General features: G+C 40.1%; 2 protein-coding genes across 4 annotated transcripts in view; both read right to left on the reverse strand.

Annotated features, from left to right (window-relative positions):
* Positions 1-365: 365 nt before the first annotated feature.
* Positions 366-12,185, reverse strand: pdpn (podoplanin). Of its 3 annotated transcripts, none has more exons than XM_028020958.1 (5): positions 11,761-12,185; positions 4,811-5,230; positions 4,599-4,707; positions 3,476-3,524; positions 366-2,793 (listed from the first exon to the last, which is right to left on the reverse strand). In XM_028020958.1, exons 1-5 carry the CDS (start codon positions 11,822-11,824, stop codon positions 2,737-2,739), a joined length of 699 nt encoding a protein of 232 aa, XP_027876759.1. In that variant the 5' UTR covers positions 11,825-12,185; the 3' UTR covers positions 366-2,736. The 3 variants fall into 3 exon arrangements, with proteins under 3 accessions (XP_027876759.1, XP_027876760.1, XP_027876761.1); XM_028020959.1 differs by having other exon boundaries at positions 3,503-3,524; positions 11,761-12,184; XM_028020960.1 differs by lacking the exon at positions 3,476-3,524 and having other exon boundaries at positions 11,761-12,183.
* Positions 12,186-13,533: 1,348 nt separating this feature from the next.
* LOC114148132 (forkhead box protein J3-like) overlaps positions 13,534-16,388 on the reverse strand; it is a 95,565-nt gene continuing 92,710 nt past the window's right edge. The window contains exon 13 of the mRNA XM_028023137.1: positions 13,534-15,931. Coding sequence (XP_027878938.1) covers positions 15,813-15,931 — 119 coding nt within the window. The 3' untranslated portion in view covers positions 13,534-15,812. The remainder of the gene's footprint in view (positions 15,932-16,388) is intronic.

The raw sequence follows: 16,388 nt of genomic DNA on the forward strand, positions 1-16,388 counted from the left end.
GAAAAGCTCCACAACATGACGCAAAAAAACACACCTAACTGTCAGAAACACCAACCGACCCAACGATCCCAAGTTGTAGGGCTGCTTGTTTGCCATATTTGGTGCTGCTTGTTTGTCAGCTTGAAAAGGGTTTTGTTTTCTCTCCCTCTCGTTAATTTGAAGTGCTGCTTGAATTGGCCAATCGGAGAGAAGGCAGCTGGACGGAGCCCTGGGCAACTTGTTAACATTTGTAATAGAAAATAAGTGTCATGGGACTATAACGGTCACAAGTATATAAGAGGGGAAGTACAGTGCTGGTCAACAATGAGCTCAGTTGTGTCCATTTTTATGGCCAGTTTCTAATATAAATAGAGGGAGATGAGCAAGCTTGTGAAATGTTTCTTGTTTTATTGAAACTGTATGAACAAAAACACTGCAATTAAATAAGAGGTTTGCATGAAACACATGGCACAAATGGACGACATCATGGCAAAGCAAAAGAAATGGATCATTGCAAACATTTGCAGTGTCTAAAGTCTAAATCATTAAACATTACTCCTCTCGTTCAGTGCACATATTAAACAAGTTTTAAAAGCAGGCAGGGTAAGATAAGAGTATTTATACATCCAGTTAGCACAGTTACAGTTGGAACACAATGTAAAAAAAAAATGCCTGCTTAACACTGAGCACTAAAACTAAGTGCAGCTATGAAATGTTATCCTGTGTGCAATATGCAGTTAACAACTGGACGGCTGTTCTGGTAACATAAACAGAAAAATACACTGTTAAGCTAATACTTATATCACATCTAGCAACCTATGGCAGCACAGAGACCCGAAGTAGAGCAGGGGCCAGATGAAGAAGTCCATTCGAGACACACTCATAGCACACTTCCAAACTTTGAAATCCTCTGCGCTAGCGAGAGAATACCAGAAACAGTGGCACAAACCCTTCTGCTAAATTTCACAGATATGTATTAGGTTTTAATGTGTCAGTGTTAAAGTGGGCAGAATGTCCTGGTGCTCCTGCAAACGAGGGCTGCTGTTTCTTCTGCACTCATCCTCAAAGAGGACGCCCATGGTCGGGACAAGGTCTGCACGCTGTGCTTCATGCAATTGGCCGAGGTGTCAGGTATTTTGGCCGCCTGGGAAACTGTTCTAACTGGTGTTCTAGAATGACTTCACTACAGTGAAAAAGTATTTGCCCCATTACAGGTTTCTTCTGTTCTTGCTTTTGTATTACATTCAAATGTTTGATGTTTTCAAAAAAAAAATAAAGCAGACTGACATAAAGTGAGTGATTACAAAAATCAGTCCCCTTATGATCATTTTTTGTATTTATTGAGGGGAAATAAACTATCCAAACCAACCCAGTGCTAAACAAAAACATGGTCACTAACCCTGGTAAATCACAACTTAACTGTGGTTTTTGAAAACTGAGTTTAATTTTCCAAGTCACATCCAGGCCTAAATACAACCAGGAATATAGAATCAATACATTGTTTAAATAAAACCTGCCTGGCAACATATAGGAGACTAAAAAACGAGAAACATGGCACAGTGGTGAACCTCTCCAGGAGTGGCTAAAAATTACTAAAATTACTCCAAGAGGGCATCAATGACTCCATCCAGGATGGCACAAAAGAACACAGAATAACGTCTAAAGCACTGCAGACCTCACTTGCCTCAGTTAAAGTCAGAGTTCATAATTCAGCAATAGTAAAGAAAGCGGGCAAAAGTGTCATTAATAGTAAAAACCACTGCTCAGCAAAAAAGAGGTGAAGAGGTCGTTTGAAATTCCCCAAAATGACTGATGACTGGCCGTGACTGAACTTAAGCAGCCTGGTTTATGCAAGCATTTAAGCAAGTCTGCCTTTCAATGCCTAATAAGATAAAAAGGCTTTGGAGTGGCATTGTCAAAGTCCAGATTTTAGCAAAATTGGTGTGCAGTGGAATGACCTTAAACAGTTTGCTTACGCTAAAGCAACCCTCCAACAGGGCTAAACCAAAACAATTCTGCAACATTTTTTTTTCTAGCAGCAACTAACTGCCATATATTGCAACATTTAAGTGCAAAAAAAAAATCAAAATAAAAAAAAAACTATAATGGGGCATAATGCTTTTTGAGGCACTGTACAACACCATCCTATGATTGCCTGTTCATTCTGTATACTGAATATTGTCCAATTCTAGCCTATGCAACTGCAAGAAAATGAGAAAGTTGCTCGCTCTATCCTATGTAGCGCCAATGAATTCAATATATATACATACATCCTATGGATTTGTAAAAGTATTTTCCGTTTCCTACCCTCTCATCCCCCTCATTGTATTTGATACATTTCTCCATTAAGTTGATTTCTCAAAGTTCAACAGTAATTTTGCTTACCTACGTCCCTTTAATGGAGAGCAATGCCTTCTTCATGATGTCAGAAAATTGTTTGTTTACTCAATCAACAAAATGCATTCAAAAAGCACAACAAAAGAATTTGCTGTCCCCTTGTTTTTTTCGTTCACTTCAGGAACTTGAGGGAAGAGAGAGCTTTTTTGGGGAGGTAAGCAGGGGAAAACGAAGATGTTGACTTGTGCACCCCCTCTTGTCTCACACACGTTACAGTACACACTGTATATACACACAACAAAACACTCGACCCTCACTGCACCCCTTGGTTTGGCATCATTTCAAGTCCAGGTTAGATTAGTTTAGTTCTGGCATTGTGCTCGTTTTAATTATCAAACTCAAAAGTCACAGTTCAGTAGTTTAGGATTTCCAGAACTTTCCACGCTCCTGCTGCTTGGTTGACTTTTTCTTCAAGGGCTGCAGAGGACAGAAAAAAAAAAACAAATCAGTAAGGGCTTTTAAATGGAACATTATCCTGCTGAATTTAGAGTATTTAAGCTTTCTGTTACTGTGACATTAATTCACTGCTGGTGGTAATTTTTTTTTTTTTTTTTTTATTAGGCACACATTGATATAAATATGGATAGAAAAAAATAACTTAGCTGTAGATCTTAATAACAGATTGAAAGGGGTTACATAAGCGTTTAGTTTGTTTATTCCCTTTTAGTATATCTTACCATCAAGTTGTTGGAATGACAGTGAACGATCAGACAAAACTGAACCATTAGCTGCTGAAATAACAAACAAAAATGGCTGATTCTAACTCCCAGCCCCGGTCCCAGCAAACACAAATCTTCTGTTCCTAGGGATTAAATCAAGCTGCATTATGAAACCTGCCCTCCTGATGACCACTGCTCATGTACGCTGACACTGAGTCAATAAACAGAGTAATTTGGAGGCAAGAGAGAGTCACTTGTCACCATGAATGCCTAATTTTTACATCTTGAAGGCACGGGACTGTGTGTCAGTAAAAGGAGCAGCTTTCACAGGGGTGTCAGGAGTGTTTTAATGGGGAGAAAATGTTTGTTACAATGAGAGTAAAAAGGGTAGGCGGAGGGTTCAAATAATTAGGAGACAGAATTAAGTTGGAGAACTTTACAGAGACAACAACGCTGTCTTTCTTTACAGGTTTTCTGCTCTTGGGAGACCTATGACAAACACATACACACAAAAAAGACACTTACTACGATCCAATACCATCATATTCTCATAATGGAAGGTGTGTTCTGTGGGAACACTGTCAATTGGAAGAGATTTTGCTTATTTCTCAGAGGGAAGTAAGGTTTTCAAAATAGGTTCGACACCTTTAGACCATTTATGGCTGTAATGCTGCGGTGCTGGGAATCCAATGTCAACTTATCACCACAGACCAAGAAGTCCCATTACATCACTTACGGTGATGTAATGGGACTGTGTAATTAATGACTAAAGGTTTGGCTCAACCTTTAGAGAAAGCAAGAAGTGATGACTCTGAGCACAACTTTGTTTTAACATTCACAGTATTGCCAACAATTTAGGCCCTCAGAGCTGCACATGGCTTACAGTGAAAGTAGGTTACAAAGATTTGAGCACATGTTGTCGAGTTCAGACGACAAACATTAAATTTTTTGTGGCTTTGTATGAAACAACACAATGAATATTTCTCTAACAAAAATCAAACAAAAAGTGTACACATGTATCCAGCCTTTTTGACACTGATACCCCTAAAATACAATGTAACCTGCTGCCTTCATAATGACCTAATTAGGCCATAATGCATTTAACTTAATTTCACTAAATATGTTCATTGTGAAACACTGTCATGGCAACATTGTGCTTTTCTTTTTCATATCTGTTGCAAGATGCAAAATTGATGTCTAGATGTTCTCCATCTAATATGACAACACTTGAAAAATGAAAAAGATAACACTTTCAGTCTCTAGATTTCAAAATCTGGAAGAGACAGACTCTAAAAGACTAATAAGTTTGTCTCTTATTGGTAAGAGACAGACCCTAAAAGACTTGCAGATGTGAAGTATGAACTCAGTGGGGCTCGTTAAAAATTCATCCAACATTTTTTAGATATTTATTTTCAAGGAACTTTGAAAATTGTGCACCATTTCCTTTCTACTACAAGTTTATGTACTTCCTCCTGCATTGAAGTTTGCCATTCTAACATAAAAAAAAATATCAGAAACATTTGACATGCAAAATTTAGCAAGACAGGTGATATACAGACTTACGAGTATTTGCCCATCCTCCTCAACACTGCTATCACCACAGCGATGACAATTACCACGGCCACGATGGCGCCAATCACAATTCCCACTATTTGTCCGGTGCTCAGGCCATCTGAAAGATAATGGTTATTGGGGTGTTTTTCCATCTACACGTCATTGTTTTTACTATTATTGTTCTGAAAAATTGCAGACTATTGGACTAAGTCTTCAGTCACCTTCATTTTCCACCGTTACACCTGCTGTGCCATTGTCGGTCCCCGGAGTTGCGTCCGCACTCGTGATGGGATCAATCGGTGCTACGGTCTCGTCAATGAAGGGGCTACTGGTCTCTTCAGGGCCACTGGTTTCGAAAGCGGGAGCTGCAGTGGTCTCGGGAGGAGGTGAAGCCGTCTCAGCGGAGGCTGAAGTGTGCACGGTGGGAGCTTCGGTTACTTCCACAGTAGTTGTATCAAGGATCTGATTTGATTCTGTAGTAGGGACATCGGGGCTGGCCTCAGTTGCAGCCACCGGTTCAGTAGTACTGAGCACTACATCTTGAGGGGCAACTTGTGGGTCGGTGGGAGAAGGACCGGTGATGATTGTTTCTTCTGCTTCTTTTGTTACCAAAGAGGAGTATGAGGTGACTGTCGTAGGACCTGAGGGGAGAAATTATAAAAGATCCCAAATAAGTTTTCTTTAACACTTTTAATTATGCTGATTTTCATACAAACATCCAATAATCTACATTTTCTCTGCCATATAATACAAATCCACTTTATGAAGGAATGGCTTTCTCTCCCAAATAAGTTTTATGCTTATTTTTTTCCCTCTTATCTTGCATTAGATAAACTAGTAGAAATTTGTGCTTTTATCCTGAAGCTTCACTCCGAGCTGTGACCACATGCTGTCTTGAAAATCAGTTATCAGTTTTGTTACTGAAATAAATGTGTTTTCAGTGAAGTGCTTGTATGACATTACCAGCTTGAAAAGAAAGGAAACTGTGCACTTTATTGCAATATCTGGTTGTGGAAACCTCATGGCATCACAAAGAGACAGTGAATCAGAATTTCAAATGATTGCAAAACTCTACAAAAGCAAGCAGATGCATTGTCCTCTCCCTTTTTGGACTGGTCCCAGGGAGTGAGGTTGCTAAATCAAACTGACACTCGACACAGAGGTTCTCCCGTTTGTTTAGAAGGGTGCCACAAAAGACTTATGCAGCATTTCTCATTACTATTGTCCCGTCATTAGTGCACAGTTACCAAAGCCAGTGAGTCTGCCACACCCAGTGACCTCATAAAATGTACATCCTCCCCTTGTTCCTCCACTCCTCCATCCTGCCTTTAGATTTACGTCTTTTTCTCTGTGTAGGAGAATGCCACATCCTCCGCCTCATTTCCTGTGGAAGGAGCCGCAGTGTCAGGACGGCACAGGAAGGCTTGTTAACCCTGAGCTGCAAGCCCACTTCAGACCTGATGCAACATCTAAGAGTGTGGGAACTTCTAATTTGGTTTTTCAAGTCCTAAAGAGTACATTTTGGGCAGTTATCAAAATGTGAGGATACATTTAGATAACTGCTTTCATAAATGAGAAAGCCCAAAGTTGTCAATCATGTCAAGAAAACGTCACATTTCATTCTCTCTTGAATAATTGACATCTGAAATTAAGCATTTTTAGAGCCTGCACATCTGTCTGTGCTGCTGATTATCTTAGAAATATTTAAGAAAATAAACACGTATTTATCCTAGCATCGACTGTGAGCCAGCCTAATTTCAATGCAATCATTCCCCACCAGTAGCGCTTGCTTCACCTCCCCAAGGTCTATATCCTTCCAGCCACAACTGAAAGTTTAGCCTGAACAGCACCACTTGAAAATTAAGGAGCCAGCCTTCAGCGGGGCACCAAAATTACAGCCTGCAATCAACTTTCCACTGACAAAAAGTTGGCTTACAAACTACTCCTCTTCTGGAAAAGTGAAATCTGCTGGTTAGAAATCCACTTATGCCCCAAAACTTTATTTCTACTGAGAGCTGAAAAAGAGTCTTTTAAGCTCAGCCACCGTCATTAATGTCTGTCCATTTCCACTTTATTAGACTTCTACTAAATATGTGAAACGAAAACGAATCCTTTCAAAATGTCCAAAAATAACCCTGGATGGCCTTCGCCGCCTTCATTATGACCAGGCGGGCGAAATATAACAAAACATTTGTTCCCGCTGCCGCCGGCCATTGAATGGGGGGCGGAGGGGCTTCAATCCGTTTGTTTGGGACCGTCTGTAAATGCAGATAAAATGGTCTGCGCTTCACAGAATATGGCTACACACTATGTGTAATCACCTCCCCTAAACTCCTCTAACAATTGCTTCATTATGTGCTCAGTTCCCACAATTAGCTCGGAGTAGTATTTCCTCCCCACAAAAATAACCCTTCTGGGTTAATGCAGCTGCATTAGTGAGCAACTCTGGTGAAATCTGTTTCCCCTCTTCGCCTCTCCCCCTCTTTTAATCTACTCCATCTCTCTCTCTCCGTGACCATGCCACTCCCTGAGGAGAACAACAAACCGATCCCTGAGGATACGTTTGTTAGGGTCAAAACATTTGAAAGCACTGAATCGTTGTACGTAGGGGTGGAGATAGGAAGGTTGGACAGATTGAAATCGTAAGGGTGGGAGCGATCTTCCTTGGGTATTCAGTGATTCAAAACTGGGAAACTGGGGAACATGATGTCATGATGAATGCGGTCGGCTTTTTGGACATGTAGGGTATAATACTGAATCTGAACATCTAATCCAGAGCAGGTCCAGGCCTGGAACCAAACCCCAGAGAATAGGTTTGGACTACTACTATCACATTTGAGCTGACCATTGAAAGGGCATAATAATTTTGTCAGCTCCTGAGCACACCCGAGTTTAAACATTTTTGTAATGGTGCCGTTGTCATTGTCTCAAAAATGTGAGTGCCACACTTTGGATAGTTAATAAGATTTGATTTGATTCCAGCTTAGTGATAAGAAACTATCCCCCAATCTGACATTCATGGTTGCAAACCAATTGTGTCTTTTTGTGGTCAACAAGGCTATGAAAGGACTCCAAATATACACCCTTTATCCTATATCAAATCAATCTGACCACACACACATACACACTCACTTGCCTCCAATTCAGCATCAAGCAAGCTTGAAACAGTATCTAACTGCCTGAAATGTTAGCAGATGCCCCTTTGTTAGAGTTTGAGAATGCCTGCATGCCTGTTGGTTACAGTTGGCTCCACATGATTCAATCAAGGGGTTACATATGGCCTTTGGTGATGTGTGATGTACGGCGGACAGCTTATTTTGGAAGAGGAATTGCATTAGCAACTCCCGAGGTTCCGGTTGGCCGAACTTCCACAGCGAAGATGCATGGAAAGTGGTTTGATTGCAGACGGAGACGGAGAAGAAGAGCAGTTGGCTTTTAGCTTAGAGCAATTACTGTTTATTCCTGATCATTGTTATCAACTAGACAAGATGGATTACAACTGCAAACACACAGAACACGTACACCAACAAGTAATGATTGGGTTTATGACCTAAACGTCTGTATCCAGTTGGATTTAATAGCTTGCTAGTCAACATCCTTTTACCCAGATAAGAAAGGGGTCTTGCTGCAAGACCCCATCACCTGCGGTTGTGGTCATCTGAAGATTTTTCAGTTTCAGTGGTCTTGACCAGTAGTGAGCTGATTGTTATGTCAAAAACCCCGATCAGTGAACTCACCAGATGTATTACTTGTTGCACTGACAACGGTAAACAACAGAGATTCAAAGTTTTATTATTTTTGTAAGGGGAAACACAAAAAACGTAAAAAGATAAAATTATTTTGTTTTATGTCTGTGAGTTAATCAAAGACCAAACTCTCAGAGAGAAAGACAGCAAGAATTTGAGTAAATAACTGGATCGCTGAGTAGAGTACAGAACAGTCGGTCAGTTTTATCTTCTTAAACATCTGACCTCAGCCTATTATGATACAAGCTGGATTGGGAAGTGTTAGAGTAGAATGGAATAGAACAGACTAGAATAGAATAGAAATTCAATTGTTGTCCCACAATGGGGAAAAATCTGTCCATCAACAGCAAAATGACTTTACCAAAACTTAACATTTTGGAAAAGATTAAATTCTCTAGAATCCACATAAAAACACTTACATTTTCAGATAGTTCTTTGTGTTAACTGTGAAGATGCTAGAAGCATTTTAAAATGGGAACTTTGTAAAAAAAAAAAAAAAATGTCAATGCTGTCTGATACGCAGGGTGAAATGATGTCATTAAACAGAAAATAACTGACCTTGGCTAGAAATTAATATTTACCATAATTTTCTTCAATCTTCCTACGTTCTTATATATTAATGTACTGGATCATAAATTATAACTGACCAACTCAAAGCTTAACAAAAACCAGAGATGAGAAATCCACTGCAAATCTCTGAATGGTTCATCTCCACTTAGTGCTGTGGTGAATGTCTGATTTAAAGTCACAGAAACACAAATAAAAAAACAATGTTCAAGATATATTTTTTATATATTTTGATAAGAACTCACAATAAATTATGCATCTAAATCTAAACCTATATCCAGTACTGACCACAGTTCATTAAGAGGAAAGATATAAGCTTGTGTGTAAATATGACAAAAGGTATTAAAAATATTTTTACTACAAACCAGCCTGGTTTATAACTTTGGTTGACATGCATTAAGTGCTGCAGATAGACAGAGACGGTAAAAGAGGCTGTGTGAAGACAGGGAGCTGCGCTTTCTGCCTGACAAAAATAAAATCTCTTTCATGGGAGTTATTGTGCGAAGCAGGTACACAACAACACGCAGGGCGAGACAAGAACAAAGGGAGTAGCAGTTTCCATCCGCCGAGACTATCACAATCAGCTGCCACAGCGGGCCTCTGTTTACGTATGTCTGTACGTTCTAATTTACTGCTTAGTGTGGGAGGGAAAGACAATGTGAGGGGAGTGAGAGACCATGTCCACCTTTGGGCTGCGGAATGTTTCAAGACCCTAAAGGAGAGAACTGAAAGAGACACTCTGCTCATCTGGCAGAACTGCCCCACAAAACCAGTAGGCGATATCGCTGATGATAATGCTACCCAGTACTATGTAGAGGTTTGAAACCCGAGGCCAGGGGGGAATATTCGCAGACTGTTATCACTAACTCCACACAGTGAGTGTCCAAACACCTGATGTGTTTTTACCCCTTTTACTCAGATAAAGAGACAGAGCAGGTCCCATCTGGACTTCATCGCCGGCAGCAGATACTGGCATCACAACGACTTATTCATTATTCTCATGGCCTGCAGGTTCGATCGCAGCACCCCTAAAAATCCATTCCCAAATTTCCTCTTCTTCTCCTAAACTCCTAATCTTTCTAACCTTTGGTTGCAAGTAGTGAAGCACACACCCAGCTACCGATTTCTTTGTCAGCAGCTTCCCATTTATGTGCGTTCTCAAGACCCACGATGGTATCCTTACAGAGGTTTGTACACTGCTCAGCCTCAGCTCCGTTTGTGGATTTCCTCCCAGGTCTGAGAGAGGCTGCTGCAGACTGAGGACGTCAGCGCTAAAACAGCCTCTCTGCCTCCTATTCCTAAAACAGATGTTTCTCTCTCCCTCTCTCTCTTTGTGGAAAATTTCAAAAGCATGACTGTGGCGTTTTTGCTTTTTCAAACTGAGACTCATGAGCTGACATGAAAATATGCGTGCGGCTCATATATTTATGTTTCGCCATTACTGGTTTGGGTCTCATATTAAGAACGTGAAGTTAAGTTTGACCCACTTTTGAGTAGCCAGATGTGATCGGAGTGTTACTGGGCCAGCAAGGCAGACAAAACCTTCAACAGGGGCGGGGGAATGAATGGAAGGAAGCTTTTACAGGATTCCTAACCTTGTTAAGTTAGAAGATAAGATGTAGAAAAAACGTGCCCACTTCTATGTTTTTGTTTCATTTGATTTTTGAAATGTAAAGATACTTTCTGAAGTTTCAATATATTTTTCCCCGTTAAGGGTTAAACTCATCAGACTGGTAGGGTTGTAGAAAGGAGGCAAGCTGTTACGAGGCAGGGGGGTGAGGCATGACAGGGGGATTTTAAGCAGCTAAAGCTTTGACACCCCAACCAAAGATGGGTAGACGCCAAGGGGGTTGGCAAGACCAACAGTTTACCAACACACAGGGACGGGTAGGGCGCGTCTCCTGCTCCCTCTCCCTTCCACATGACCCTCTTAAATATAGAGGCTCTCTCTATTAATACCGAAAGCAGCCCGGCCCTTCCCTACGATTGGTGCCGGCTGTTTCTTATGGGTACTTTTCTTTCTTAAAGGCAAAGATATGAGCCTAGGAGATCAAGATATAAATGATACTTCTACTTAGGAATGAGAGAAGGGATTGGAGTCGAAATGAAGAGTTGCCAAAAATATATACATACAGAAAGAAAGTGTAGGACAGCGTTTTGGAGAAATATGTACGGTGTACGTTACAATTTACAGCCCCCCATTGCCTCTACCCTCCACCCAACCTTCTTCCTTGCCTACTTGAGTATGAGAAGTGCTTTGGGACGCTTCCAAAGGATATTCCCTTTCTTCTCTTTGGCTGTGCCAAGAGTTTACAGACATGAGGCAGCTGAGCTCCCGCTATTACATCATTTTTTTCCCTCTTGTGGCAGAAAATCAAACTCTTCCTGTTGTCTGGACTCAGCACCAGTGGCACGAGATAATATGAAAACACATCAGGAATACAACAAAGGCAGGACAGGTGGTTGTTAAAAAAACAAAAAAAACAACTATATTTGTCATGGAAAGCTATTGTGCAATAAAAATAAATGATAAAAGAAAGAAAGAGAGAGAGAAAAGGAAAACCGCTAAAACCAGTTACAGACAATGGTTGCCAGATTAAAATTTTACAGTAATTTTGAAATAAAAATCATTAAAAAAAATATTTCAAGATTTCAGAATTTAAAATAAACACTTGTTTGATTAATTTCTTATCAAAACACTTTTTGCTTCTATCTCAAGCCACCGTTTTCATTGTTATTGTTAGATCAGCACAGGTTAAAGCAGACAAAGAGTGGTGTATGCAGGGCACATGGAGGCAGAGGCACACAGGGGGGACAGAGTGTGCTAACGGCAGGACTGTGATAAAGAGTACACTTACTTGCACGTGTGAAGGAGCAGAGAGGGCCGGCCAGGGCCAAGAGGAGCAGCAGCTGAACTTTCATTGTGGTGTGAAATTCTTCTAAGCACTTTTTCTCCTGAAAAAAACCGTTGGGAGACTCAAATCAGAGAGATCTTGCACAGTTCAGGGCTGTACACCGGAATGAGAGAGGATAAGGGACCAACCTCCAAATAAAAAAAAAAAAAACTGAAGAAATAAAAAAGAAAAGAAAATAAAAATTGTTAAAGAAAAAGTATGGGATAAAAGAAAAGTGGCCTGAGAATTAGGCAAAATGGATACACATCTGTACAGGACAGGATGTGGAGCGGATAGAAGAGGATCTCTGGCCCCTTTGAGGAAGTGTAAGACGGGAGAGAGAGGGAATGGCACACAGCATGAGTGAGAAAAGATGGTGAATAAACTGAGCGGGGAGGAGGTGGGTGGTTGGGTTGGTGGTAGGGCGGGCAGTTTGGGGAGCAGGTTGTGCTGGGAGGAGGCTCCACTGAGTATGGACTGTAAGGTGGCTAATGCAGTCCAGCCCTGAATGAGTCTCTGCAACTCAGGCCAGCAAAGCCTGCAGCGGTATCAGTAGCTTGCACACATTCACGCATGGAAGCTTTCACACTTCAAACAGATAAATAGCTGATATAAAGACATGACAGAAACTGAATGAATGTGCAGTAAAAAAAAATACAGAAGTTACTTTTTAAGCAAGTTTAGGAATGAATAAAAAAATATATATAAATGTAACTTCAGGCAACAGTTTTACCTGATGTCTGAATCCTTTGTTAATTGCCTAAATAAAAATAGTAATAAATTAAGCATATATAAATCAGCTGCGTTGATAGCTTAAAGTGTAGCTCTTTTTCTTGAAAAGATAAGACTAGCAGCAGAGCTTTTTAGGATTTGAACCCAATGAAAGGCAGCTTTTAGAGCAGTCTCAACACTGTGCGACTTTTACACAACGAAGCACGGGTGGTCTGTCGAGTTTACATGCAACTGAAGACTAAATGTTGCTCGGCACTTGGCTGACACCTATTGGAGAACAGGCTACAAGTGTGGATGAAAGCAAGGTGACGAGCACTTCTTACAAAAAAAAAAGAAACTCGCCACAAAAATATATCTTAGCATATCTACAGTTCGGCTCAAAATTCTTAATAGGCAGATTTAGATTTGAAATTATTCTTATTCACTAGAGAAGATGCTTCTGATATAAAAGGTGCCACACATCTGAAAAAAAAAGTGTAAAAGGAGTGTTAATTCTAAAAAACAGCAATTTTTCTGTTTATTTTATCAAATCAACTGTGGTGAAGTGAAAGTGTTAAAGGCCTCCGTCCCATCACCCTAATCTACTGCAGGCCTTTGGCTCAGTCCAAAGACGGAATAATGGTGGAATGATGGCAGCACACGCAGGATTAGAGCAGTAAAAATGGCTTGTGACATTTTAATAAACACTTAACATATTTTAACCGCCATACACAGAATATTTTTGGACACACAGCTTCCCAGTTTTTTTTTTGTCTGTTTTTCTAGATCACTTCTTTACAGTATACTGAAATTATGTACATGATGCAAATCCAGAAGGACACGTAACAAAATCCCATCTCCATTTGCAGCTTCCTTTGCTTTTCAGTCTGTGTTTTTCAAGGGCAAAAACAGAGGATTAACACAGTTATTTACAAAGACGACAACATAGAAACAGAGAAGATATACATATGCTGGTCACTGTAACACAGCACTGAATGGCAATAAGGAGCATTTCCCTTTTTTTTGTTGTTGTTGTCCATACAATGATTGTTTTGTGACCACCTAATTAATGATCAAGCTTCTCTGAAACAAATAACACTTTAAGATTCAATATTTCACAGAAGGAAATATGAGCTCAAAATGTTACTACAAAGAAATTCCTTTATTTTTTAGTGTATTTTTTTAGCCTTATGAAGCTGTACACTGATAAAAATCGGAGACAATACAGAACTGTACACAGACAAAAGAAACGTCACAATGAACAAACCAGAGCATTTTGTCTCTTCTTTTTAGTTCTGCAAAAAGAGAAAAACAACATGTCTTTCTTTTATTAAGTAGATGCTCTCAGACTTAGTGTTGTGCAAAACCTGCTATTTCTTTTTCCCTAATTCAGGCATCACAAATGATCAATCAACTCCTTCAGTCTGTTCAGAAGCTCTGCGCACGTTCCCCTCAGAAATATAGAGGGTCCACCTGGTAAATTATACATCAAAAACTGGGCACAAGTCTTAAGGAAGTCCAAGTCTGGCCTGCAACTTGCTTCCCAACTTGATATGCTGCTGCTCTCTCACCTGCCGCAAAGCTTACTCCACAATAATAATTGACTTTTCAGCATATGGAGCTGACCATTTCCTGTTAGCCGAAGCTAAACACACAGCACAGAGTCGAACCAACGCAAGTCCCATTGAGACCTGGCACTAACACCTGTCCTGGGTGAGCAGGTCACTCTCAAATGACCCTAAACAGACATGTGGACGAGTTCAGGACACACTGTACTCTGTACACTGTTTAGCTGCAGGCTAATTAAACACCTATCTGAGGGAAAGTAGCAGGATGTGAGTTCCCTCTGTAGTGTTTGTTTCGATTGTTTTTGGCAAAGATGGGTAAAAAGGTCTAAAATAAATTTATGTTGTATAGCTGTATCATAGTCTCACATTAAAAAACAAACAAACAAAACTTAATTCTAGGCAGGGGGGGGAAGCCAGGTGAAGTATTTGTTTTTCACAAACTCCTATAAATAAATAAATACATATAAATAAATGGTATAAATACAATTTCAATACAAAAAATGCAGGTAATGCATTTTTTCTAACTTATAAGAATGATCATAGCCCCAATATACTTTTAGTTAGAGGAGTATAGATCTACATATTGCTGAACTTCCTGCTCCACGTTGTTAGACAGGTTCTATTTTAAGTATTTCTTGATCTGGTTTACATGTGAAATTCAACTCTGCTTTCCAGTTAATCCTGTAAAATAGTGTTAATTCATAATCAGCGAAGGCAACAATTACGTTTTTCACAAATGCCCAGGTTGGTTTTTACTCTGGCTATCTCTGTCTGATACTAAAATTGTTTTGATTATAACGAACTGGAAGTTTTTTAAAAAAGACAAAAACTGAAATCTTTAAGGAAAAATGCTTTATCTAAAGCACTATATATGACGTTGGTTCATCTCATGATATATTTTACTAATAAGAGTTAAAACTTAAAACTGAGACCAAACCAGGCAGGACACATGTTAGTGCCAGGTCAGAGGAGGGACATTTTCATTCAGAAATGGCACAAAAGTGGAGATGCATGTGAGCATTTCACCCTGAGAGCATGAAAATTGAGCATACCAGATTATTATACATTTTTAGAAACAAATGTGTCTGAAAAGGCAGAGAAAATATCCCGGAAGATTGTATTGTGGCGCATGAAAAGTATTCCAGTTTTGACCAGTAGATGGCGATCCACTCAACCACATTTTCCTGCATCTTCTTTTGTCCAGATCCACAGCAGCATAAAGAGGCCCAGTTAAAGGGCAAAAGAAATGCTTACATCAAGAAAACTTTGAAATATCTGAACATGCTCATTGTGTTGGTAAGAAATATAATTCATGTGCAGCAATCTGCTGCAGTCTTAGAGTTTTCTGTCCATTTCTTTTATCAGCGGGAACTTTAACATGACATCAGCTGTTGCAGGAAACGCATCTGAGGGAAAAAAATGAAAATACACAGAGGATTTGACAATACTTTGGCGACCTGTGACTCTTTAAACATCGTGTTTACAACTTGGCGCTGCCCCACACAATAAAAGTATTTCCTGTAATTCTTTTTTTTCCTTTTTTTTTCAATAATGATTGTCTTTTGGACCCCTCAGCCACTTGTATTAGAAAAGATTTTAGAAAATTACTTTCCATTACTTTCTGGATTGTCATCCGTTTCTTCACTTCGGTGAACAGAGGTGGTTGTCCACTGCAAAACTCATATTAGTATTGTCCCGCCTGGTCTTTTTTCCCTTATTTTGACTCACAGTTCAGCTTTAGACAATGGAGTCCCAGTCAAAGTCGTCCTGGATGTCCTCAGCAGCAAGGATGCGTCTCACCTGAAAGTGCCCCGCAGGCAGAGTGTGTTGCTGCTGGCTCAGCTGGCTGTGATGACCTGTGTGTGGAGAAAGAATTTCAGTAACTCAGGACTACTTATGTGTCAGCGGGAATTTAGATTGGATGAAGTTGATTACATACTAGGGGTTTCCTGTTTGGTTACTTGAGCTCTTTCTGATACATCAATAACACTGAGACATTTAGAAAACAGTGCACCTTTATAAGAAGTTCTGGAAAAACACTGTCAACATGATCTTTAGTCAGTATTATTCAATTATTTGACAATTAATACAATGCAAGTGACAATGTGTAGATGCCATCGATTTCTGAGAAAATTGTGATTTTCGTCTTTTTTGTTAAAATAACAAAACTAGGGGCGTGCCGTGGTGGCGGAGGGGTTAGCGCGACCCACATTCAGGCAAAACGTAGCCTCGACGCGGCTGTCGCGGGTTCGACTCCCAGACTCGACGACGTTTACCGCATGTCTTCCCCCCTCTCCTTCCCCCTTTCCTGTC

This window comes from Xiphophorus couchianus, chromosome 1, assembly GCF_001444195.1.
Source record: "Xiphophorus couchianus chromosome 1, X_couchianus-1.0, whole genome shotgun sequence".
In the NCBI taxonomy this organism is placed as follows: Eukaryota; Metazoa; Chordata; class Actinopteri; order Cyprinodontiformes; family Poeciliidae; genus Xiphophorus; species Xiphophorus couchianus.